General features: G+C 49.9%; 1 protein-coding gene across 1 annotated transcript in view; it reads left to right on the top strand.

The window, feature by feature from the left end:
- The first annotated feature begins 211 nt into the window (after positions 1 to 211).
- The window catches only part of LOC310649433 (chromosome-associated kinesin KIF4-like), a 42,555-nt gene continuing 19,758 nt past the window's right edge, over positions 212 to 23,008 (top strand). Inside the window, exons 1-17 of the mRNA XM_083377843.1 lie at positions 212 to 422; positions 1,685 to 1,799; positions 3,850 to 4,040; positions 5,820 to 5,912; positions 6,531 to 6,697; positions 7,699 to 7,793; positions 11,734 to 11,853; positions 11,983 to 12,158; positions 12,333 to 12,394; positions 13,428 to 13,560; positions 14,299 to 14,357; positions 16,544 to 16,649; positions 18,093 to 18,143; positions 18,599 to 18,784; positions 19,405 to 19,508; positions 19,800 to 19,944; positions 21,135 to 21,245. Of these exons, the coding sequence (XP_083233969.1) occupies positions 252 to 422; positions 1,685 to 1,799; positions 3,850 to 4,040; positions 5,820 to 5,912; positions 6,531 to 6,697; positions 7,699 to 7,793; positions 11,734 to 11,853; positions 11,983 to 12,158; positions 12,333 to 12,394; positions 13,428 to 13,560; positions 14,299 to 14,357; positions 16,544 to 16,649; positions 18,093 to 18,143; positions 18,599 to 18,784; positions 19,405 to 19,508; positions 19,800 to 19,944; positions 21,135 to 21,245 (2,085 nt within the window). The 5' untranslated portion in view covers positions 212 to 251. The remainder of the gene's footprint in view (positions 423 to 1,684; positions 1,800 to 3,849; positions 4,041 to 5,819; positions 5,913 to 6,530; positions 6,698 to 7,698; positions 7,794 to 11,733; positions 11,854 to 11,982; positions 12,159 to 12,332; positions 12,395 to 13,427; positions 13,561 to 14,298; positions 14,358 to 16,543; positions 16,650 to 18,092; positions 18,144 to 18,598; positions 18,785 to 19,404; positions 19,509 to 19,799; positions 19,945 to 21,134; positions 21,246 to 23,008) is intronic.

Raw genomic sequence — 23,008 nt, 5'->3', positions numbered from 1 at the left:
AGATGCCTCTTTGCTCCCATCTGATGACCTTTTTGGGGAACTGCCATGGCTGGCACAAAAACATCTAACATTGCCTTTGTACTAGAATTTACTTTTTAAAATAACGAACAGGTCCCGATACCGAAAAAAAGAAAATATATTTCCGCCCCCCCCCTCCTTACTACACAATTGATTGTCACCAACCTATAGGTGGATGCTGATGTTTGGAAATTGCTGCTTGCTGGGGGGGGGGAAAGGCTACGTTTGTTTTTATGTGTCTCAACATTTGTGATTTCTTTCAGGAAGATAAGAATCAGAAAATGCCTAAAGAGGACGACCGGGTGATCCCGGTGAAGGTGGCACTCAGATGCCGCCCGCTCGTTCCCAGAGAGACCTCTGAGGGTTGCCAGATGTGTTTGTCTTTTGTCCCTGGAGAGCCACAGGTGAGGAAAGATTTGCAGCTGGCGGGTGCTCTTGCACTTACTTATTTATTTATTTATTTATTTATTTATTTATTTATTTATTTATTTGGTTTATATACCGCCCTACTCCCGAAGGACTCAGGGCGGTTTACAGGGCAAAATTTAAAAACAATACAATATAAAATTAAAATTTTGCTAAGCACATTGATTTGTGCTTTACATTGTAAGCCGCCCTGAGTCTTCGGAGAAGGGCGGGATATCAATGGGATTAAAATAAAAAAAAATAAATTAAGTCTAGCCCCCAAAAATTAAAATCACAAATTAAAAACATTAAAACCCCTCAGTCCAGACCAGATAGCTCAAAGAGCCAGGTTTTTAGGTCCCGGCGAAACGAACGAAGGTCGGGGGCAGTCCGGAGTTCTGTTGGCAGTTGATTCCAGAGGGCAGGCGCACCCACAGAGATCCCCTGGGGATCGCCCGTCGGCAATCCTTGACTGGCGGTAGCCTGAGGAGGCCCTCCCTGTGGGAGCGCACAGGACGATGGGAAATTGACGCTGGCAGCAGGTGTTCCCTTAGATAATCTGGGCCCATGCCATTTAGGGCTTTATAGGTCATCACCAGCACCTTGAATCTCACTTTGACTTCTGAAATTGTATAGCTCTTCTGGGAATGTCCTGCTATAGGCAGTCCTTGAACTTACGTCCATTTGTTTAGTAACCCTTCAGAGTTAACTGCGGCAAGTGAAGAAAATGGCTTAAGACGGTTTTTCACCCTTGTGACCGTCCCCGTGGTCAAGTGAACGAAACTTGGAGGCTTGGCAACTGACCCGTATTTATGACGGTGGCGGGGTCCCAGGATCAGCTGATCCTCTTTTGCAACCCGCCGCCGAGCAAAAGGGGAAAGCCAGATTCCGCTTAATGGCTGAACGAGTCGCTTAACCGCTGCGGCGAGAAGGAGGGCCGCAAGACGGGGGCAAAGCTCGCCGAGCATCTGTCTTGCTTAGCGACAGAGATTTGGGGCTCGGTTGTGGTCGTAAGTCGAGGACTGCCTGGAGCCAGCCAGAAAGAGAGCGAGGCTTCCCAACCAGCCTGCTTTAAGATGGCTGGGCTTCCGCTCCCAAGCGGACTGCAGAATTCTGGGAGTTGAAGTCCTCGCCTCTTAAAAGCAGCTGAGATTGGGCGAGGCTGGATTAGATCAAAATGTCCCCCTCCCCCCCCCCACCCAAGGTGATATGACAGGATTGTATAGTTACTGTTCTTCTCTTTCTGCTCCTTTTTCTGCAGGTGATTTTAGGCAAGGACAAATCTTTTACCTACGACTATGTCTTTGACCCATCGACTGAGCAGGAGGAGGTATTCAATACCTCCATCGCCCCTCTTGTAAGGGGTATTTTCTCTGGTAAGAGCCTCTAAAGCTGGGCACACTTCGACTTTCACGTTTCCAAAAAGCATGTGCAGATAGTCCTTTACTTAAAACCAGCGATGGGATTTAGCCGGTTCACAACTGTTCAGCAGAACCGGTAGCTAAATTTGGCTGAGTTCAGAGAATCGGCTTGAATGCACACTGCTTCCAGAAGACCAGTCTAGGCCTTGGAGGCCTGGAGGAGACCTCCCAGGCTTAGAACGGCTCGCCGGAAATGCGTGGATGCCACTTCCGGATGTCCGTTCTAGGCCTTGGAGGCCTCTCAGGCCTAGAACAGCCCACCAGAACTGCATAGATGCCACTTCTGGAAGTCCGTTCTAGGCCTCGGAGGCCTGGAGGCGGCCTCTCAGGCCTAGAACGGCCCACCAGAACTGCATAGATGCCACTTCTGGAAGTCCGTTCTAGGCCTCGGAGGCCTGGAGGCAGCCTCTCAAGCTTAGAACAGCCCGCCAGAAGTGTGTGGATGCCACTTCCAGAAGGCCATTCTAGGCCTGGAGGAGACCTCCCAGGCTTAGAACAGCTCACCAGAAATGCATGGATGCCACTTCTGGAAGTCCGTTCTAGGCCTTGGAGGCCTCTCAGGCCTAGAACAGCCCTCCAGAACTGCATAGATGCCACTTCTGGAAGTCCGTTCTAGGCCTCGGAGGCCTGGAGGCGGCCTCTCAGGCCTAGAACGGCCCGCCAGAAGTGCGTGGATGCCATTTCCGGAAGTCCGTTCTAGGCCTCCGAGGCCTGGAGGAGGCCTCTCAGGCCTAGAACAGCCCGCCAGAAGTGTGTGGATGCCATTTCCGGAAGTCGGTTCTAGGCCTGGAGTAGGCCTCCATCCAATAAGAGAACCGGTTGTTCAGTCCCACCACTGCTTTACAACCGTGCATTTAGAGACCATTGAAAGTTACAGTGGCCCAGGAAAAGTGACTTGCAGCCGGTACTCGGCGCTTCCAACCCTTGTAGCGTTCCCACAGTCACGTGATCGAAATGGTAGCCGAGTGGTGCAAATGGGTGTGGAGCCCTTTTTGGCGGCGGGATGTTTTCTGCCCTGGGTCCCTTCATGGTTGAAGACGGGCGCACAGGCCGTTGGGGGATGAGTACAGCTGCACCGCTCGGGTGACCCCGAGGACACAGGGAAACCTCCAAGTGGCCTCAAAGGGCTCTCCAAAAGATGGCAAACGACCAGCGGTCTGCAAGGAGTATAAATCCTTCCTTTCCCCCACCATCCAGTCTGAGCTGAAGAAGCTCCTGGGATGGGAAGCGAAACGTCTTAGTCCAGTTGGCTCGCGGAAAAAGCAGCGTTGGGACATCCATGACCTGGATGACCGAGAATCTCCATAGACATCAGGAATTTGCTAGTCTCTAAGCCAGGGGTGTCAAACTCAATTTCATTGAGGGCCACATCACCATTGCGGTTGCCCTCAGGGGGCCGGGTGGGTATGGCCTGGGTGGGCGTGGCTAGAGTGCGTATGGCCTACTGGGTGGGCGTGGCCAGCTCTACATCGTTCGCATCAAGGATGCCTATGGGGGTCTGGGCAGGAGTGGGACAGATCTGAGGGTCTCTGGCAGAAGGAGGGTCTCTGGGCCAGGGCCAAGGCAGTGGGGGCCGCTCCCTCACTGTTTCCAGGATGGCTTCGCCGGCCACATGAAACCACTTTGCGGGCCGGATCCGGGCCCCCGGGCCTTGTGTTTGACATGTCTGCTCTAAGCTGATCGCGATACCGGGGGGGGGGGGGAGAGGAGTTAGGCTCAGAACGCTCCATGGTGGAAGGAAACCAGGCCACCCAAAAACTGGGGTGGCTGGACACCCTCAAAGCCAGGGCATAAAACCAAACAGAAAAAAGCCGTACAAGGTTGGGAAAATATGCAGAGCAGGTCATTTTTGGGTCTGTGTGTGTGTGTGTGTGTGTGTGTGTGTGTGTGTATCAGGTGTGCTGCAAGAACTAAGACGCCCTTCCTTGTTCCTGCCCTAAGGAGCCGCTTTAAGGGCCACGCCGTTGAGTCTGTAATTCGGTTTTGCGCTTCTCGCTCCCCCCAGGCTACAACGCCACGGTTTTAGCCTACGGGCAGACGGGCTCCGGGAAAACCTACTCCATGGGCGGGGCTTACACCGTTGATCAAGAGAACGACCCGGCGGTTGGAGCCATTCCCCGGGTCATCATGCTGCTTTTCAAAGAACTGAAGCAAAAAGCAGAGTGGCACTTTGCCTTGAAAGTCTCCTATTTGGAGGTAAGGTTACATTCGGAGCCAAAGGATGCCGTGCCACCGATCAGCTTATTTGGGGGTTGTTTTTTTTGTTGAAGTCCAAAGAGGGCTGTAATTATTAGGACCCCTCCCTGATGGTCTTTGAAGGTGTTGGGCATCGGAACGGTCAAGACGAATCTGGTTGATTGGCTCTCTGAGTGGGCTCCTGAGCAACGAATCAGTTTACCGACAGAAGAGAATATTCGTCGCTCAGGGTTGAACTGTGGAGTCCCTGGTGCTCCCAGAGCTGGGCTGTTTTCTTGCAGACGTTTCATGACCCAACTAGGGAATGTCATCAGTGCTAGAAGGGAGTGTGGGAGGAAGAGGAGGACTGTGGGGTCCTTGGTGCTCTCTGAGCTTGGCTGTTTTCTTGCAAATATTTCATGACCCAACTAGGGAACATAATCAGCGCAAGAATGGAGTGTGGGGGGAGAAGGAGGAAGAGGAGGACTGTGGGGTCCCTGGTGCTCTCTGAGCTTGGGGCTTTTCTTGCAGACGTTTCATGACCCAACTAGGAAATATAATCAGCGCTAGAAGGGAGTGTGGGAGGAGAGGGAGGAGGAGGAGGACTGTGGGGTCCTTGGTGCTCTCTGAGCTTGGCTGTTTTCTTGCAGACGTCTCGTGAACCAACTAGGGAACATCATCAGTGCTAGAAAAGAGTAGGGTTTGCGTAGGAGAAGCAGAAGGGGAGAAAGAGGACGGTGAGGTCCTTGATGCTGTCTCAGCTGGATGGTGTTGTTTTTTTTGCAGACATTTCATGACCTGACTAAGTAACGTCATCAGTGCTAGAAGGGAATGGGGTTGGCTCTCTCTTGGTATACCAGCGGCTTGCCCTGTCAGTGTTAGTGTTCTAACCCTGATTAGGCTGCAGTTTCCTGTTAGCTTGCTTGTCTGAGCTGGTGGTTCCTTGACTGGGGTGTTGTTTACTGCTTTAATTTAACAATCGCTTTATAGTACAATAAAACGATAAACCGAAGCCAACTAACAACTTATAATTAAATCAAGTAAGAGTAAGCCAAAAAAATTCTCTGGAAGTATAAGAGGAATATACTCTCACGATTTGCTGATGGGGTAGCAAGGAAAGCTGGCTGATAAATGACCAGCACTGTCCATTGGCCAACAAAACACCAGTCAACAGTTTCCAGTAAATAAATATATTAAAAAAAAACAATTTACAGGCATTTCCCCGAACGTTTAAAAGGTGATTATTTTAAGCAGGTAGCCAGCTATCTTAACTGTTCGGTCAACATTCAGCTTATGTTTCCAAGCTAAAACTGTTCCACAAACTGCGTTCAGTTGAAAACAGATTCTGCAGTTAGCTAATGTAAGGCAAGGCCAAAGCCTTCATTTATTACAGGAGTGGGGAACTATGGCCCTTTTACGATCTGTGGACTTCAAGTCCCAGAATTCTGGAGTTCAGGAATTCTGGGAGTTGAAGTCCACGGGTCATTGAAGCATGGCTGGCCCAGGAATTCTGGGAGTTGAAGTCCACGGGTCATTGAAGCATGGCTGGCCCAGGAATTCTGGGAATTGAAGTCCACAGGTCATTGAAGCATGGCTGGCTCAGGAATTCTGGGAGTTGAAGTCCACGGGTCATTGAAGCATGGCTGGCTCAGGAATTCTGGGAGTTGAAGTCCACGGGTCATTGAAGCATGGCTGGCCCAGGAATTCTGGGAGTTGTGAAGTCCACAGAAGGGGCCATAGTTCCCCACCCCTGATTTATTGCCTGCTCTATTCAGCTTGACTCTCTTCTATTGCCTTCAGATTTATAATGAAGATATCTTGGACCTGCTGGCAACAGGCAAGGAACGGACTGCTCAGATCAGCATTCGCGAGGACCCCAAGGGAGGCATTAAGGTAAAATTCTTTCTTAACACTTCACTAATTTTAAGAGGGGAACATTCCTGACAGGGAGAGCAATTAATCCGTGGAACAACTTGCCTCCAGAAGTCGGGGGTGCTCCATCACTGGAGATTTTCAAGAAAAGATTGGATAATCATTTGTCTGGGATGGTATAAGGCAGGGGTCTTCAAACTCGGCCCTTTGATGACTCGTGGACTTCAACTCCCAGAATTCCTCAGCCGGCATGCCCGGCTGAGGAATTCTGGGAGTTGAAGTCCACAAACATGGGTCTTGAAACTCAAATTCTGGGAGTTGAAGTCCACAAGTCATCAAAGGGCCAAGCTTGAAGACCCCTGGTATAAGGTCTCCTGCCTTCAGCAAGGGGCTGGACTAGAAGACCTCCGGCGTCCCTTTTCAGCCTCATGATTCTATTTCTAAATGATTGCAAAGTGTGGAATCACGGTCTCGTGACACTCGACGGCCGGAGCCTGGAGCAGGTCTACCGAAAGAGGATCAAATCACCTTTTACAACTTGGGCCCAAATTCAGCCCGGTGGTTTCTGAAGATGTAGGGATGGCAGCCTCGGGGGGGGGGGGGTTCTGAGTATTCTTTTTTCCTCTTGCTTCAACGCAGATCGTGGGCCTGACGGAGCACGTGGTGTCCAGCGCCCGAGAGACCGTCCTCTGCCTGGAACAAGGCAACAATTCCAGGACGGTCGCAGCCACAGCAATGAATACGCAGTCGTCCCGCTCCCACGCCATCTTCACCGTGTCGGTGGAGCAGAAAAGCAAAGCTGATGAGTAAGAAGAGGGTCTGGATAGGCAAACCTTTTTATGGGGTTTGCAGGTTTTGGGTTTTTTTGTGATAAGTTTGGTCTAGTGGTGAAGGCACCCAGCTAGAAATCAGGAGACGGTGAGTTATAGTTCTGCCTTACACATAAAAACCAGCCGGTTGACTTTGGGACAATCACTAGGAGACTGGGAGTTATACTCCTACCTTAGGCATGAAAACCGGCTGGGTGACTTTGGGTCAATCACCAGGAGACTGGGAGTTATAGTCCCGCCTTAGGCATGAAAGCCAGCCGGGTGACTGGGTCAATCACCAGGAGACTGGGAGTTATAGTCCCGCCTTAGGCATGAAAGCCAGCCGGGTGACTGGGTCAATCACCAGGAGACTGGGAGTTATAGTCCTGCCTTATGCATGAAAGCCAGCCGGGTGACTTGGGGCCAATCACCAGGAGACTGGGAGTTATAGTCCCGCCTTATGCATGAAAGCCAGCCAGGTGACTTGGGGCCAATCACCAGGAGACTGGGAGTTATAGTCCCGCCTTAGGCATGAAAGCCAGCCGGGTGACTGGGTCAATCACCAGGAGACTGGGAGTTATAGTCCTGCCTTATGCATGAAAGCCAGCCGGGTGACTTGGGGCCAAATCACCAGGAGACTGGGAGTTCTAGTCCTGCCTTAAGCATGAAAGGCGGTTGGGTGACTTTGGGTGTCTCTACTCAACTCACAGGGTTGAGTTCACGAGAAAAGACTGTACGTTTGCCACCTTGAATTATTTCTAAGCATGATAAAGGAGGGAGAAAAACAAATCTCAATAAATGAAGAGTTGCTCTAGCAGCACGAGAGAGATTGAGGGAGAGGAAACCCACCCCCCCTTGTTTTAATTAATTTAGTTCAGTTGGGCCCCAGGAGATCCAGTTAAGTGTTTTAAACATTCCATGTTAAAGCTCTTCCTTAATTCCCAGCCTTTTGCCATCGGTTGCCTTCTGAGCTAACTGAATTTTTTCCCCCGGTTTAGGAACGTTGGCTTTCTTTCGAAACTGCATCTGGTTGACCTGGCTGGTTCGGAGAGGCAGAAGAAGACGAAAGCCGAAGGAGATCGGCTGAGAGAAGGTAAAAGGGGAAAATTACCAGACTAAGGCCAACTTCAATAGAATAGAGTAGAGTAGAGTAGAGTAGAGTAGAGTAACATAAAAATGGAATGGAATGGAATAAATAGATTAGAAAGAATAGAAGAATAGAATAGAATAGAAGAATAGAATAGAATAGAAGAATAGAATAGAATAGAAGAATAGAATAGAATAGAAGAATAGAATAGAAGAATAGAATAGAATAGAATAGAATAGAATAATAGAATAGAATAGAAGAATAGAATAGAATAGAATTTGGAAGGGACCTTGGAGGTCTTCTAGTCCAGCCCCCTGCTCAAGCAGGAGAACCTACGCCATCTCAGACAGGTGATTGTCCAGTGTCTCTTAAAAACCTCCAGTGATGGAGCACCCCCCATTTCTGGGGGTAAGCTATTTCACTGGTTGATTGTCCTCGCTGTCAGGAAGTTTCTCCTTAATTCCAGGTTGCTTCTCTCCTTGATGAGTTTCCATCCGTTGCTTCTTGTCCTTCCCTCTTGTGCTTTGGTGAACAACCTGGCCCCCTCGGCCTTGCGGCAGCCCCTCAGATACTGGAACGCTGCTATCATGTCTCCCCTATTTCTTCTTTTCTGTAGACAAGCCAAACCCAAGTCCTGCAGCCGTTCTTCGTATGTTTTAGTCTCCAGGCCTTGGATCCTCTCAGTTGCTCTTATCTGAATTTTTTTCCCCAAACTCCCAACATCTTTTTTGTGATGTGGTGACCAAAATTGGCTGCAGTGTTCCAGGTGTGGCCTCACTAGGGCTTTACAAAGCGGTACTAATACTCCGCGTAGTCTTGACTCTGTGCCTCTGTTTATGCAGCCCAGGCCTGTGTTGGCTTTTTTTTGGCTGCTGCCACCCACCTCTGCAGCCAGGGTCAATGTCCCTCTCACCGTTGTTGTTTCTGAGCCAGGTCTCGCCCAGTCTGTACCTGCGCCTTCGATTTTTTCCTGCCTGAATGTAAAACTTTGCTTTATAAAGTGGTACTAATACTTCGCGTGATCTTCATGGGAAAATCCTCTCTCCATGGAACTGGTCCCTGGTGTCCAAAAGGTTGAGGACCTCTGCTTTAGGGCTAGGTGTCAGAATCCATTTATATCATATTCATAAATGGAATGTTTCAAACATTATCCCATGGATTCTGCCATCTCCCGAAGAGAAGACGATAGATGTGTATTGAACCGGTATTAGGCATTTCAAAGGAAAGGAGAAGCCTTTTGAACTGGGGAAACAAAAGGGGGGGCTAGCATCTGGCTTGTGTCACGGAAGAGAGCAATAAACATGAAGGGTCCTAAGTTTCTTTTTCCCACGAGAGGGATGATACGAGAGAAAGGATGGGGGACTGACCAAATGGGGTTAAGGGGGGGGGGTTAAACCGGGAACTCTTTATAAGGGCTTACTTCGTGGGATAATATTAAGTCCTGTCTCTTTTCCTACAACCAAGCATGTCATAGTAAAGATTCTTTTTGGAATAGATTTGACTCCAAGAATTTTGTCTTCCTAAGACGTGGTTTGGGGTGGGTCCTGACACTAGGGTTAGATTTAAGGGTTAGGTTAAAGGTTAGGGTTAGGTTTAAGGGTTAGGTTAAAGGTTAGGGTTAGGTTTAAGGGTTAGGGTTTAGGACTAGGGTCAGGTTTAAGGTTTAGGACAGGGGTCCCCAACCCCCAGTCTGTGGACCAGTACCAGGCTGCAGCACACCAGCAACCGCTCCACACAGATAAGCAAAGCCCAACCCATCGGATGCAGTCAGCACACAAAACCACACACCCTCCGGTCTGCGGAATAACCTCTCTCCATGGAACTGGTGGTCCCTGGTACCCGAAAGGTTGGGGACCTCTGTCGTACCGGACCATGGGGTTTGTTTAACGAATGCGGTAGTTATGATCGCCGCAAAAAAAGGTAAAAAACAAAACAAAACAGGTCCAGACACACAGTGTCCCACTTTACAACCGTCACCTCTTCCAGGCTCAAATGACCCTCATCCTTCAAGGACTGCCTGTATCTTGCAGAAGGAGGGTGAATCTTGACCTCTCCGTTGCTCTTTTTTCTCGAAGGGACAAAAGGATCAGTCCGAAAGATTGTCCCAAAGGTGCTTTTTTTGTTGTTTTTTTCAGGAGGCAACTGGACTTCCATGTTGTTTTCCTCCGAAGAGGTTTCGCTTCTCATCCCAGAAGCTTTCTTCGGTTCTGACTGAATGGTGGGGGAAATGGAAGGATTTATACTCCTTGCAGACAGCTGGTTGTTTGCCTTCTTTTAGAGGGTCGTTGAGGCCACTTGGAGTTTTGTCTTGTGTCCTCGGTTGTCCCAAAGGCGCTTTTTTAGGAGGCAACTGGACTTCCATGTTGTTTTCCTCTGAAGACGTTTCCCTTCTCCTCCCAGAAGCTTTCTTCAGTTCTGACTGAATGGTGGGGGAATGGAAGGATTTATACTCCTTGCAGACAGCTGGTCATTTGCCTTCTTTCGGAGAGCCGTTGAGGCCACTTGGAGGGTTACCTGTGTCCTCAGGCTCACCTGAGTGGTGCAGTTGTACTCATCCCCAACAGCCTGCGCCGGTCTTCAACCGTGACGGATCAGATCAGAATAACGAGTTGGAAGGTACCTTGGAGGTCATCTAGTCCAACCCCCTGCTCAGGCAGGAAACCCTATAGTCACCCAGGGCAGCAAACATCCTGCAGCCAAGAAGGCTCCACACCCATTTGCACCACTCAGGAGACCCTGAGGAGACAGATCAAACCTCCAAAATGGCCTCAACAATCCTCTAAAAGAAGGCAAGTGACCAGATGACTGCAGAGGAGTCCCCGTTCCCCACCGTCCAGTCGGAGCCGCAGAAGCTTCTGGGATGGGAAGGGAAACGTCTTCGAAGGAAAAACAAAGGAAGCCCAGTCAGATGATTGTGTATCATCTGACCCATCCACTGCGATAATCAAGTTTGCAGATGATACGACCGTGGTGGGTCTTATTACAGGTGGGGATGAGACAGCATATAGGGTGGAGGTACAAAAACTATCCACATGGTGTAGTAACAACAACTTGCACCTAAACATCGGCAAGACGAAAGAGATGGTGTTAGACTTCCGGAGAAAAAAAGAGGAACCTGCCCCACTTTACATCGGGGAGGACTGTGTGGAGAGAGTTCCCTCCTTTAAATTTCTGGGAGTCTACCTCTGTGAAGATCTGACCTGGAAAGTTAACACAACCCAGGTGGCTAGAAAGGCCCAACAGAGGCTTCACTTTCTTAGGGTCTTGCGGAAGAACAGGGTAGAACAATGGCTAATGACCCTCTTTTACCGGTCTACTATAGAGAGCGTCCTCTCGTACTGCATTGTGGTTTGGTATGCCGGTCTGACAGCCGCGGATAGGAAAGTATTACAGAGGGTAGTGAGCACAGCACAAGACATGGTGGGCTGTTCCCTGACACCACTGGATGACCTCGCCAGGGCTCGTTGCCTTGGAAGAGTGAGGAAGATTCTCAGGGATGACTCACACCCTGGACGGTATCTCTTTACTCTCCTACCATCCGGTAGGAGATATAGGAATATAGCCAGCCATACCAACAGGCTGAAAAATAGCTTTTATCCGTGGGCTGTTAGGCTTTTGAATGGGACATAATCTTATGCAGAATTGACTTGGGAGGCCGGTGTGTGGTGTAGTTGGTTAACATAGTGTGGGATGGAGGGTTTGTTGTCACTGTGTGTTGGGGGGAGAGAGCACGGGGGGAGGCTCAGCTAATCTCAAGGTACACATGTTGTACTTTGACAATAAAGGTTTATTTATTTATTTATTATTTTATTTATTTATTCCTGGAGGGAAAAAAGCACCTTTTTTTTGGGATGGAGGGCTGAGAATCTCCACGGAGACCCAGAAAGGTGGTGTCAAGAGGACCCTTTGTTTTTTTTTTTTTTCCCCCTTCCTCGCCGTCTTGCAGGAATTAACATCAACAAAGGCCTGCTTTGCCTGGGGAACGTCATCAGCGCTCTGGGGGACGACACCAAGAAAGGCACGTTCGTCCCGTACCGCGACTCTAAGTTAACCCGCCTTCTGCAAGGTGAGAACCACGACGGTCTCGGCTGCTCTGCGGAGCGAGCGGAGGAGACACACACAGACACACACACCCCGGGCTACTCGCTGTCCTTCGTCTCAACAACTCCACCGAGGCTGGTTTTTTTTTTTTAAGATTCCTTGGGGGGCAACAGCCACACGCTGATGATCGCCTGCGTCAGCCCGGCCGATTCCAACCTCGAAGAGACGTTGAACACCCTCCGCTACGCTGACCGGGCCCGAAAGATAAAGAACAAGCCGATCGTCAACATTGACCCTCAAGCGGCCGAGATCAGCCGGTTGAGGCTGCAGGTAAGGCCTGGCAGCCTGGCCCGTCAGCTCCCGGCGCGCCAGGCGGGCCTTAAAAGCGGCGAGGAGACTGGTCAGCCTCCCTGCGGAGCGCGAGCAGCTCCTGAGGGTGACAAATTTTGCGAGGCTCGTCAGGATGCTAAAATTCAGGCCCTCGGTCTCCGTTTTGGTCCCCAGGTGCAAGAATTGCAAGTGCTGCTGCTTCAAGCCCACGGGGGAACGCTGCCTGTCTCACTTCAGTAAGACCTGAAGATGTTTCTCTGCCCCATCCCCCACCCCCAAGGAAGTCCTCACCTTTCTGTTTCTCTTCTTAAACTTGATTGTGGGGTCCTTGGTGCTCTCTTGAGCTAAGTTTGCTTTCAGGTAAGATGTAATAAAAGGAGCAGGTTTTTATTTATTTATTTATTTATTTATTTATTTTATTGCATTTATATACCGCCCTTTCCCTGAGGACTCAGGGCGGTTTACAGGGAGTTAAAAATAAACCATACAAAAGTTAAAAACCAATTTAAAAAATATTAAATCAACCCTGTACTATTAAAAACCCCACTGATGATGTTACACACTTGGCTCCTGAAAGGTCTGCAAGGAAACCGCCAAGCTCGGAGAGCACCAAGGACCCCCACAGTCCTCCTCCTCCTCCTCCTCCTCCTCCTCCTCATCATCATCATCATCTCCACAAAACCCCCCCCACCTCCCTTCTAGCATTGATGATGTTCCCTAGTTGGGTCCTGAAATGTCTGCAAGAGAGCAAGCAAGCTCAGACAGCACCAAGGTCCCCACAGTTGTCTTCCTCCTCCTCCTCCTTCTCCACTCCTCAAACCCCAACCCCATGTGCCACTGATGATGTTCCCTAGTTGGGTCATGAAACGTCTGCAAGAAAAGCACCCAGCTCAGAGAGCACCAAGGATCCATTAGTTCTCCTCCTCCTCCTCCCTTCTTTCACTGATGACGTTCCCTAGTTGGGTCATGAAACGTCTGCAAGAAAAGCACCCAGCTCAGAGAGCACCAAGGATCCATTAGTTCTCCTCCTCCTCCTCCTCCTCCTCGTCCCTTTTAGCACTGATGACGTTCCCTAGTTGGGAACCCAGCTCAGAGAGCACTAAGGACCCCACAGTCCTCTTCCCCCCCCTCCTCCTCCTCTTATTCTTAAGGCAGGGGTCTTCAAACTTGGCCCTTCTTCAAACTTGGCCCTTTGATGACTTGTGGACTTCCAGACTTTTTCCTGGCCCACTGGGATAGATCTGACGCTTCCCTTCTCCCCACCGACAGAGGGGAGCCCACAGAAAACCTCCCGTCCCTGATGGAGAAAAACCACACGCTCCTGGAAGAGAACGAAAAACTCAGCCGTGGTTTGAGCGAAGCTGCCGGCCAGATAGCTCAGATGTTGGAGAGGATCATAGTGGTAAGATCACAGCTGCCAGAAGCGATCGGGCAGACAAATTTCCTGCTAAAGGACCCACACAGACGCACACACTTCCCCACCACCACCCAAAAAAAGAGGGAACACATTCTTCTTTGGTGGGGGAAAAAAAAGTAGCACCATCCTGGTGTTTGGGGGACTTAAGCCTTCCTTTCCTGTAATCGGAATAGGTTTTTGAGAGACGGGGTAGATCAGGGGTCTTCAAACTCGGCCCTTTGATGACTTGTGGACTTCAACTCCCAGAATTCCTCAGCCAGGCGTGACTGGCAGAGGAATTCTGGGAGTTGAAGTCCACAAGTCATCAAAGGGTCATGGTTCCCTCACGTTGGCTGAGGAATTCTGGGGGTTGAAGTCCACCAGTCATCAAAGGGCCGAGCTTGAAGACCCCTGGCCTAGAGATTCTCCTAAAGCAGGGGTGTCAAACTCAATTTCATTGAGGGCCACATCAGCATTATGGTTGCCCTTGGGGGGGCCGGGTGGGCGTGGCCAGCTCAATGCTGCTCACTCAGCGCAACTGACTCTTGGCTTCCATGTTTGCTAGCTTAATGTTTTGTACCATCATACCAGCAAAGTTTTGATTTTAATTTAATTTTCATGAATAAAATAATGTCCGGATTCATACACTCTGGGAAGTGATGGATTATTTAAAAGATGAAGTACCAAATGAGCAATTAGCTGCATGTAGACCTAAAGAGAAGCCTTTCCCCCCCACTTCTGCAGACCGAGCAGCAAAATGAAAAGATCAGCCTGAAGCTGGAAGAGCTCCGAGAACATCCAGCGTGAGTAGCTCCTTCGCTGTCCTGCTTAGAGGTGGCTTGAGGTATGAATAGAATAGAGTAACAAGAGTTGGAAGGGACCTTGGAGGTCATCTAGTCCAGGGGCCGTCAACCTGAAAAAGGAAAAGAGCCACTGGGAACCGGTTCCATCACACATAAAAAAAAGTGGGAGCCGCGTGCGTGTGTCCATGCACGCGCATGCGCAAAAAACGTTTTGCACATGCGCAAAACGGGTTTTTCTTGCGCATGCGCAGACGCACGCGGTTGCCAATTTTTTTATGTGTGATGGAACCGGTCCCCGGTTGCGCGACGGCCCGTTTGTAGAGCTACCGCTTTCGGCAGCCTGCAAACGTGCCGCGGCAGCTTTCCCAAAGAGCGGCACCGCTGCCCGTTCGCGCGGAGGTGCGTGCGCACCTCTCCAAAGGTTTGGGGAGGTGCGCGCGCACCTCCGCCCGTTCGGAGAGGTGCGCCCGCACCTCCGCCCATTCGGACAGGTGTGTGCGCACCTCTCCAAACGGGCGGTGCCACTCTCCATTTGGAGAGGTGCGCACGCACCATGCGCAAAAAACGTTTTGCACATGCGCAAAACGGGTTTTTCTTGCGCAGACGCACGCGGTTGCCAATTTTTTTATGTGTGATGGAACCGGTCCCCGGTTGCGCGACGGCCTGTTTGTAGAGCTACCGCTTTCGGCAGCCTGCAAACGTGCCGCGGCAGCTTTCCCAAAGAGCGGCACCGCTGCCCGTTCGCGCGGAGGTGCGTGCGCACCTCTCCAAAGGTTTGGGGAGGTGCGCGCGCACCTCCGCCCGTTCGGAGAGGTGCGCCCGCACCTCCGCCCATTCGGACAGGTGTGTGCGCACCTCTCCAAACGGGCGGTGCCACTCTCCATTTGGAGAGGTGCGTGCGCACCAGGCGGCTGGAAGCCACAGGAGACGGCTCAAAGATCTAGTCTAACCCCTTGCTCAGGCAAGAATTCCTAGACCATTTCAGACCAGTGGCAGTCCAGTCTCTTCTTAAAAACTTGGAGAAGGGAGGGAAGAAGGAAGGAAGGGGGGGAAAAACAGTCGCAAGGGACCGTGGAGGTCATCTAGTCCAACCCCCTGCTCAAGCAGGAGGCACTATACCATTTCTGAGAAACGGCTGTCCAGTCTCTTCTTACAATTGCCCAGGGTCTTAAATGAGATCCAGAGCAACGGATCAGCCAGGTCAGAAATGCAAAAAGGGAGATATATATGCAGGTAGTCCTTGTTTAGCGACTGAAGTTGCAGCGGCGCTGAAAAAAGTGACTTACGACTGGCCCTCATCCTTGCAACCGTCTCAGCATCTCCAGGGCCGCCTGGTCGAAATTCTGGCAACCGGCATGTTATTGACGAGGGTCGCGGCGTCCCCCCTGGGTCGCGTGATTCCCTTTTTTGTGACTTTCCGACAAGCAAAGTCAGTGGGGAAAGCGCCAGGATCTACCACGTGGTTCACTTAACGGCCGTGGTGATTCATTTAACAAGCATGGGGCAAAAAAAAAAAAAAAATAGGTGTGGCTCACTTAAGCACCGCTCTGCTTAGCCCCAGAGCTTAAGCTCTCCATTGTGGTCGTAAGTCAAGGAGGACTTGGGAATTTTAAGATGGGTGGACTTCAACTCCCAGAAATCCCCAGCCAGCATGCTGGTGTCGAAATCTACTCATGGGGAATCCTGGGAGTTGGAAGTCCACCCGTCTTAAAGCATGCTGGCTGGGGCATTCTGGGAGTGGAAATCCACCCATCTTAAAGCATGCTGGCTGGGGAATTCTGGGACTTGAAGTCCATCCATCGTAAAGCATGCTGGCTGGGGAATTTTGGGACTTGAAGTCCACCCGTCTTAAAGCACGCTGGCTGGGGAATTCTGGGACTTGAAGTCCACTCGTCTTAAAGCATGGCTGACTGGGGCATTCTGGGAGTGGAAATCCACCCATCTTAAAGCAGGCTGGCTGGGGAATTCTGGGACTTGAAGTCCACTCGTCTTAAAGCATGGCTGACTGGGGCATTCTGGGAGTGGAAATCCACCCATCTTAAAGCAGGCTGGCTGGGGAATTCTGGGACTTGAAGTCCACCCGTCTTAAAGCATGGCTGGCTGGGGAATTCTGGGTCTTACAGGCCTCCAGCCAACCAAATCTGCAGTCTGGAAAAAGCCTCCAAACGTTCCCCTTGAAATTTCAGGTTGAAACTCGACCTGCAGAAGCTGCTGACGTCGCTGGAGGACGAAGCGCTGAAAGAGGCCTTGGAGCTATTTCTCCAGTTACAACACGCCATTGCTCAGCTGCTGGTGAGGCTTTGAAGGGGACCCCGGCCGTCAGCGGCCCCCGAGGAGGCAGCATTTCCCAAAAGGCTTTCTAGGGAGGCCCGGCTTGCAAAGTAACCCGCTTGTTTTATTTTGAGCCACTTTTGCGAGCGTGGGGTCTAAGGGGGGAAGGTTGAAGGGGGCTGTTCTGTGGGCCAAAATCTGGTCCGGTCCACCCTTCAATTCTCACAGTGGTGACAGGGAAAAACGTACGTCTTCTGCTCACTTGTCAGTCCTGCCCCTTCTTGGTCTTGGTTAGATGATCCAGAATTCCAGTATTGTAAGGAAGTCCACCAAAAAAAAATGGCAATCTACCTACTCCTGATGTAATATTTGTGGTTACTGTAAAAACACATCCATTGTTTTTTTTCTCTTTCTCTCCCTCCCTCTCTCTCTCTCTCCCTTTCTCCCTTTCTGTCTCACACACTCACTCTCACTCTTTCTTCCATGCTATCTTTCTCTCTGACACGCACTCTCTTTCTCTCCCTTTCTCTCTACCCCTTTCTTTCTCTCCTTTTCTCCTTCTCACACACTCTCAACTCTCAATCTTTCTCTCCCTTTCTTTCTCTCTCCCTTTCTCTCTCACACACTCACTCTTACTCTCTTTCTCTCCCTTTCTCTCCTTTCTCACCTTTTCTCTCTCACACACACACTCAACTCTCAATCTTTCTCTCCCTTTCTATCTTTCTCTCTCCCTTTCTCTCTCACACACTCACTCTTACTCTCTTTTTCTCCCTTTCTCTCCCTCCCTTTCTCTCCTTTCTCACCTTTTCTCTCTCACACACACACTCAACTCTCAATCTTTCTCTCCCTTACTTTCTCTCTCCCTTTCTCACACACTCACTCTTACTCTCTTTCTCTCCCTTTCTCTCTCTCCCTTTCTCTCCTTTCTCACCTTTTCTCTCTCTCACACACACTCAACTCTCAATCTTTCTCTCCCTTTCTATCTTTCTCTCTCCCTTTCTCACACACTCACTCTTACTCTCTTTCTCTCCCTTTCTCTCTCTCCCTTTCTCTCCTTTCTCACCTTTTCTCTCTCACACACACACTCAACTCTCAATCTTTCTCTCCCTTTCTATCTTTCTCTCTCCCTTTCTCACACACTCACTCTTACTCTCTTTCTCTCCCTTTCTCTCCCTCCCTTTCTCTCCTTTCTCACCTTTTCTCTCTCACACACACACTCAACTCTCAATCTTTCTCTCCCTTTCTATCTTTCTCTCTCCCTTTCTCTCACACTCAATAACTCACTCTCTTTCTCTCTCTTCTTTCTCTTTCTCTCTCTTACTCTTTCCCGTTCTATCTTTCTCCCTTTCTCTCCCCCTTTCCCTCTCTCCCTTTCTTTCCCTCCCTTTCTCTCCCCCTCCCTCTCCCTCTCTTTCCCCTCCGTCCCTCCCTTCTAAAATTGTTTTTTTGGGTTTTCTACAAAAGGAAAATCCTGCTGTTGCTGACATGGACATCACGGAACAGCAGTCTGACTCTGTAAGTACACCTGGCCCTCTACTTCAGGAGTCCCCAACCTGTGGGCTGTGGCACGTTTGTGTGTGGGTGTGTGTGTGTGTGTGGGTGCGCATAGCCCCACTTGTGTGAGCAACAGGAGTTCATGTGTGGGCATGTTTACACGCACCCCCACAAAACCATCCCTTCCCCCCCCTCCCTCCCCCCTACTGTGGTCCACTTAAGCTCCAGATGTTTTAATGGCCATTTGCAGTATCAAGGGCCTTGCAACAGGTGATAAAACACATCTGGCTGTTATGGAAACACCTCTCCCCTCCGGGTTTGGAGAATTCTGGGAGTTGAAGTCCGCCCGTCTTAAAAGTGGCCACGATTGAGAAACAGCTGCATAACAGTGTTAATGTTCTCTCTCTCTCTCTCCCTCCCTCCCTCCCTCCCTCCCTCCCTCCCTCCACACACACACCATCTTCTCTCTTCTCCAGACATCCTCGGTACACCTAGAGGCGCCTCGGACTTCGGACGACTACGCCGCTCAGCACGCCCTCCAGCAAGCTCAGATGTCCAAGGAGCTGCTAGAGCTGAACCAAGCGCTGGCCCTCAAGGAGGCCTTGGCTCGGAAGCTGTCCCAGAGTGACCGCCAGCTGGAGCCCATCCAGTGCCAGTCCCAGGTAAGGGCTGCAGCCTCAAGCCCGGTGGGGCCAAAGCGTCAGATCGCAAATTATTACAACGGGCTAACCGCCAGGCCTAGCTTGATTTATTTATTCATTCATTCATTCATTCATTCATTCATTGATACGAGCTGTGGTGGCGCAGTGGTTAGAGTGCGGTACTGCGGGCTGACTCTGCCCACTGCCAGCAGTTTGACCCTGACCGGCTCAAGGTTGACTCGGCTTTCCGTCCTTCCGAGGTCGGTAAAAAGGAGGACCCAGATCTTTGGGGGGCCAACAGGCTTGACTCCGTAAACCTCTCAGAGAGGGTTGTGAAAGCCCTGTGAAGAGGTGTACGAGTCTGAGGCATTCTGGGAGTTGAAGTCCACAAGTCATCAAGGGGCCAAAGTTTTGAAGACCCTTGGCTTACAAGAATCGCAGGGAACGTCCTGCCAACCGGCAAGAAGAGTTGATGGAGGGTTAGGGTTAGGGCCTGGCCAGAGCAAGTGGCCCTTTGTGACATCTGGCCAGTTGGACTTGAAAACCTAACCCCCGTCCCCAACACACACACACACACACACACACACACACACACACAAAGACGCCAACTTGACTTCTTCTTTTTTTCCCCTTTTGACAAGATCAACATCAAGAACCTGGAAGAAGAGGTGGCCAAGCTGCAGAAGGAGAAGGAGGACCTGGTCCTCGCCTTGCAGATCAACAAGAAGGACGTCACCCAAGCCAAGTGAGGAGCACGAGGCGTAATAAACCCTTAGGGCAGGGGCAGGCAACCTTGCGGCTCTTTTATGACTCATGGACTTCAACTCCCAGAATTCCTGAGCCAGCCTGGCTCATTATGGAAACTTCTCCATTTCTCCTCAGCGTGGCTGGCTCAGGAATCCTGGGAGTTGAAGTCCACGAGTCATAAAAGAGCCAAGGTTGCCTACCCCTGCCTTAGGGGAAGGGTCTCTGAGTTGGGGGAGGGGGGGGCGGGTGGTGCCGGACTTCGGACCCTCTGGCTCCGATCTCCATTCAGGCTGAGCGAACGTCGCCGGAAACGTCTCCAGGAGCTGGAAGGGGAGATGAGCGAGCTAAAGAAGAAGCTGAAGGAACAGTCAAAGTTGCTGAAGATGAAAGAGTCCAGCGAGCAGACCGTCTCCAAGCTCCACCGAGAAATCCAGGTAAACAGTATTTATTTATTTATTGGGTGGTTTGTTTCCTCCAATTTTCCCCACAACAGCAGCCCCTGTGAGGTGGATTACGCTGAGAGAGAGACGGAGGGAGGAGGGGAGGGTCTGGCCCGAAGTCACACAGCCGGTTTTCATGCCTAAGGCAGGACTAGAACTCACAGGCACCTGGGGATTGTCCCCAAATTGCCCAAGTGGCTTTCATGCCTAAGGTGATACTAGAAGTCACTCTTCTGCTGATTGGCCCAAAGTCACCCAGGTGGCTTTCATGCCTATGGCAGAACTAGAACTCACTGTCATTTGGTGATTGGCCCAAAGTCACCCAGCTGAGTGTACACCTTGGGATATTAAAAAAGGAAAACAAATACCTAGATGTGTACAGGACACGTATTTGCGTGTCTATGACACAGCTGAAATTTGGAAGCCTGCTCCTTTAATTATTTATTTCTTTATTTGTTTGGTTTGATTTATATACCGCCCTTCTCCTGAAGGACTCAGGGCGGTGTACAGGGCAATACAAATAAGAATACATTAGTTAGAATAATATTAAAACCCAAACCCATCAGGCCAGGCCGGCTTGTTGGAATAGATAAGTTTTTAGATCACGCCGGAAGGAGCGAAGGTCGGGGGCCATCCGGAGTTCAGCCGGTAAGCGGTTCCAAAGGATTGGTGCACCCACCGAGAATGCTCTCCACCTGGGGGTCACCAGCCGACATTCTCTGACCGGTGGCACCCTGAGGAGGCCCTCTCTGTGGGAGCGCACAGGATGGAGGGATGTTGACGCCGGCAGTAGGTGCTCCCGTAGGTAATCCGGACCCACGCCATGTAGGGCTTTGTATGTCATCACCAGCACCTTGAATCTCACCCGGAAGGCAACTGGAAGCCAGTGCAGCTCACGGAGAAGAGGTGTAATGTGGGAGTATCGGGAGACCCCCAAAAGCACTCGTGCAGCTGCACTCTGCACCAGCTGAAGCTTCCGAGTGGTTCTCAAGGGAAGATGAAGGTGGCTAGTGACACAATCCATCCCCCAAAGCCTGTGGGTAAAAACGTGAGGCATTTTTTTTACCGACAAAATGCCTCACGTTTACCTGTCGCCTCTGTTTTAAGCACGGTTTCCTCAGTTTGAACTACAACTCTTTTATCTACCATTCTCTCCTAAAAAATCCCTTTTCTCAACTTATTAGTCCATGAAAAACCAACGCATTCAGCTGATTCGGCAGATGAAAGAAGACGCCGAGAAATTCCGGCAGTGGAAGCAGCAGAAGGACAAGGAGGTCATCCAGCTGAAGGCCCAGGTGAGCTGGACGCTTGGACATTCATTCCCACACGGAAGCAGCTTAAAATCAGCTGGCCTGGCACAGATCCCAAACTCTGTTTCCATTCTATTCTATTCCATTCCATCCCATCCCATCCAATTCCATTCCATCACATTTCCTTATTTTATTATTCTATTCCATTCCAATCCATCCCATCTTATTCCATTCCTTATTATTCTATTCTATTCCATTCCATCTCATTCCATTCCTTATTTTATTATTCTATTCTATTCTATTCTATTCCATTCCATTCCATTCCTTATTTTATTATTCTATTCCATTCCATTCCATTCATTCTATTCTATTCCATTCCATCTCATTCCATTCCTTATTTTATTATTCTATTCCATTCCATTCCTTATTTTATTATTCTATTCCATTCCATTCCTTATTTTATTATTCTATTCTATTCTATTCTATTCCATTCCATTCCTTATTTTATTATTCTATTCTATTCCATTCCATTCCTTATTTTATTATTCTATTCTATTCTATTCCATTCCATTCCTTATTTTATTATTCTATTCTATTCCATTCCATTCCTTATTTTATTATTCTATTCTATTCCATTCCATTCCATTCAATATATTCTATTCTATTCCATTCCATCTCATTCCATTCCCTATTCTATTCTATTCTATTCTATTCTATTCCATTCCATTCCATTCCATTCCATTCCATTCCATTCCATTCCATTCCATTCTCTTCTAAATACAAGGCATTGCTGGGTGATTTTGGTTTGCACTGTCAGTGAGTGCCTACACTATTCAAAGCACATTACAAGTTCGCTTCTTACAGCCGTTTGTTTAGTGGCCGTTCGGAGTTGCAACGGCCCTGAGAAAAGTGACTTATGACGGCTTTTCACACTTACGACCATTGCAGCATCCCCCTGGTGACGTCATTAAAATTTGGACGTTTGGCAACTGGCATGTCTTTACGATGGCTGCAGGGTCCCCTCGCAAGCAAAGTCGATGGGGGAAACCAGATTCGCTTCACAACTGCGTTACTAACTTAACCACGGCAGTGATTCACTTAACGGGCGTGGCCAAAAAAAGTCGTAAAATGAGACAAAAGTCGCTGAATGCCTGTCTTGCTTAACAGCAGAAGTTTGGGGTTTGCGAAAGGGGATCCCATGACCCCAGGACACAGCAAGTGTCATAAATACGAACGACGTTTCGCTTCCCATCCCGGAAGCTTCTTCAGGTTCTGACTGGACGGTGGGGAGTGGAAGGATTGATACTCCTTTGCAGTCATCTGGTCATTTGCATCCTTTTAGAGGGTCGTTGAGGCCACTGGGAGGTTTTGTCTGTGGCCTCAGGGTCACCTGAGTGGTGCAAACGGGCGTGGAGCCTTCCGCCCTGTTGTCCCTAGAGTTATAGCCAAATAACCAGAAAAAGGAAGCACAACTTGCTGAGGTTGATCTCGGGTAGCTTTCCTTCATCCGATTGTAGCCGATGAGCAGGAGCGTTTAGAGAGCCAATCCGGGTGGGTGGGGTCCTCTTGTTTTGGCAACGAGCCAAACAGATCACAGCTGGATCCGGTGATCGACGTCATACATTGAAGCCGAGAGGAGGACATTTGTCAGCGTGTTATGCGATCTGCCGTCAAAGTCGGTTGGTTTTTCTTGTGTGTGTCTTCTGTCATTTAGTGAGCTTGTAAAACGTCGTAAAATGAAAGTAACGGTGCAGACGAGTGGGCCTGGTCGACCAGAAAGCGATGTCAAATAGTATTATTAAGTGAAA

Source organism: Vipera ursinii (genome assembly GCF_947247035.1).
Source record: "Vipera ursinii genome assembly, chromosome: Z".
Lineage (NCBI taxonomy): Eukaryota > Metazoa > Chordata > Lepidosauria > Squamata > Viperidae > Vipera > Vipera ursinii.
This window is presented reverse-complemented; position numbering and strand designations above follow the sequence as displayed.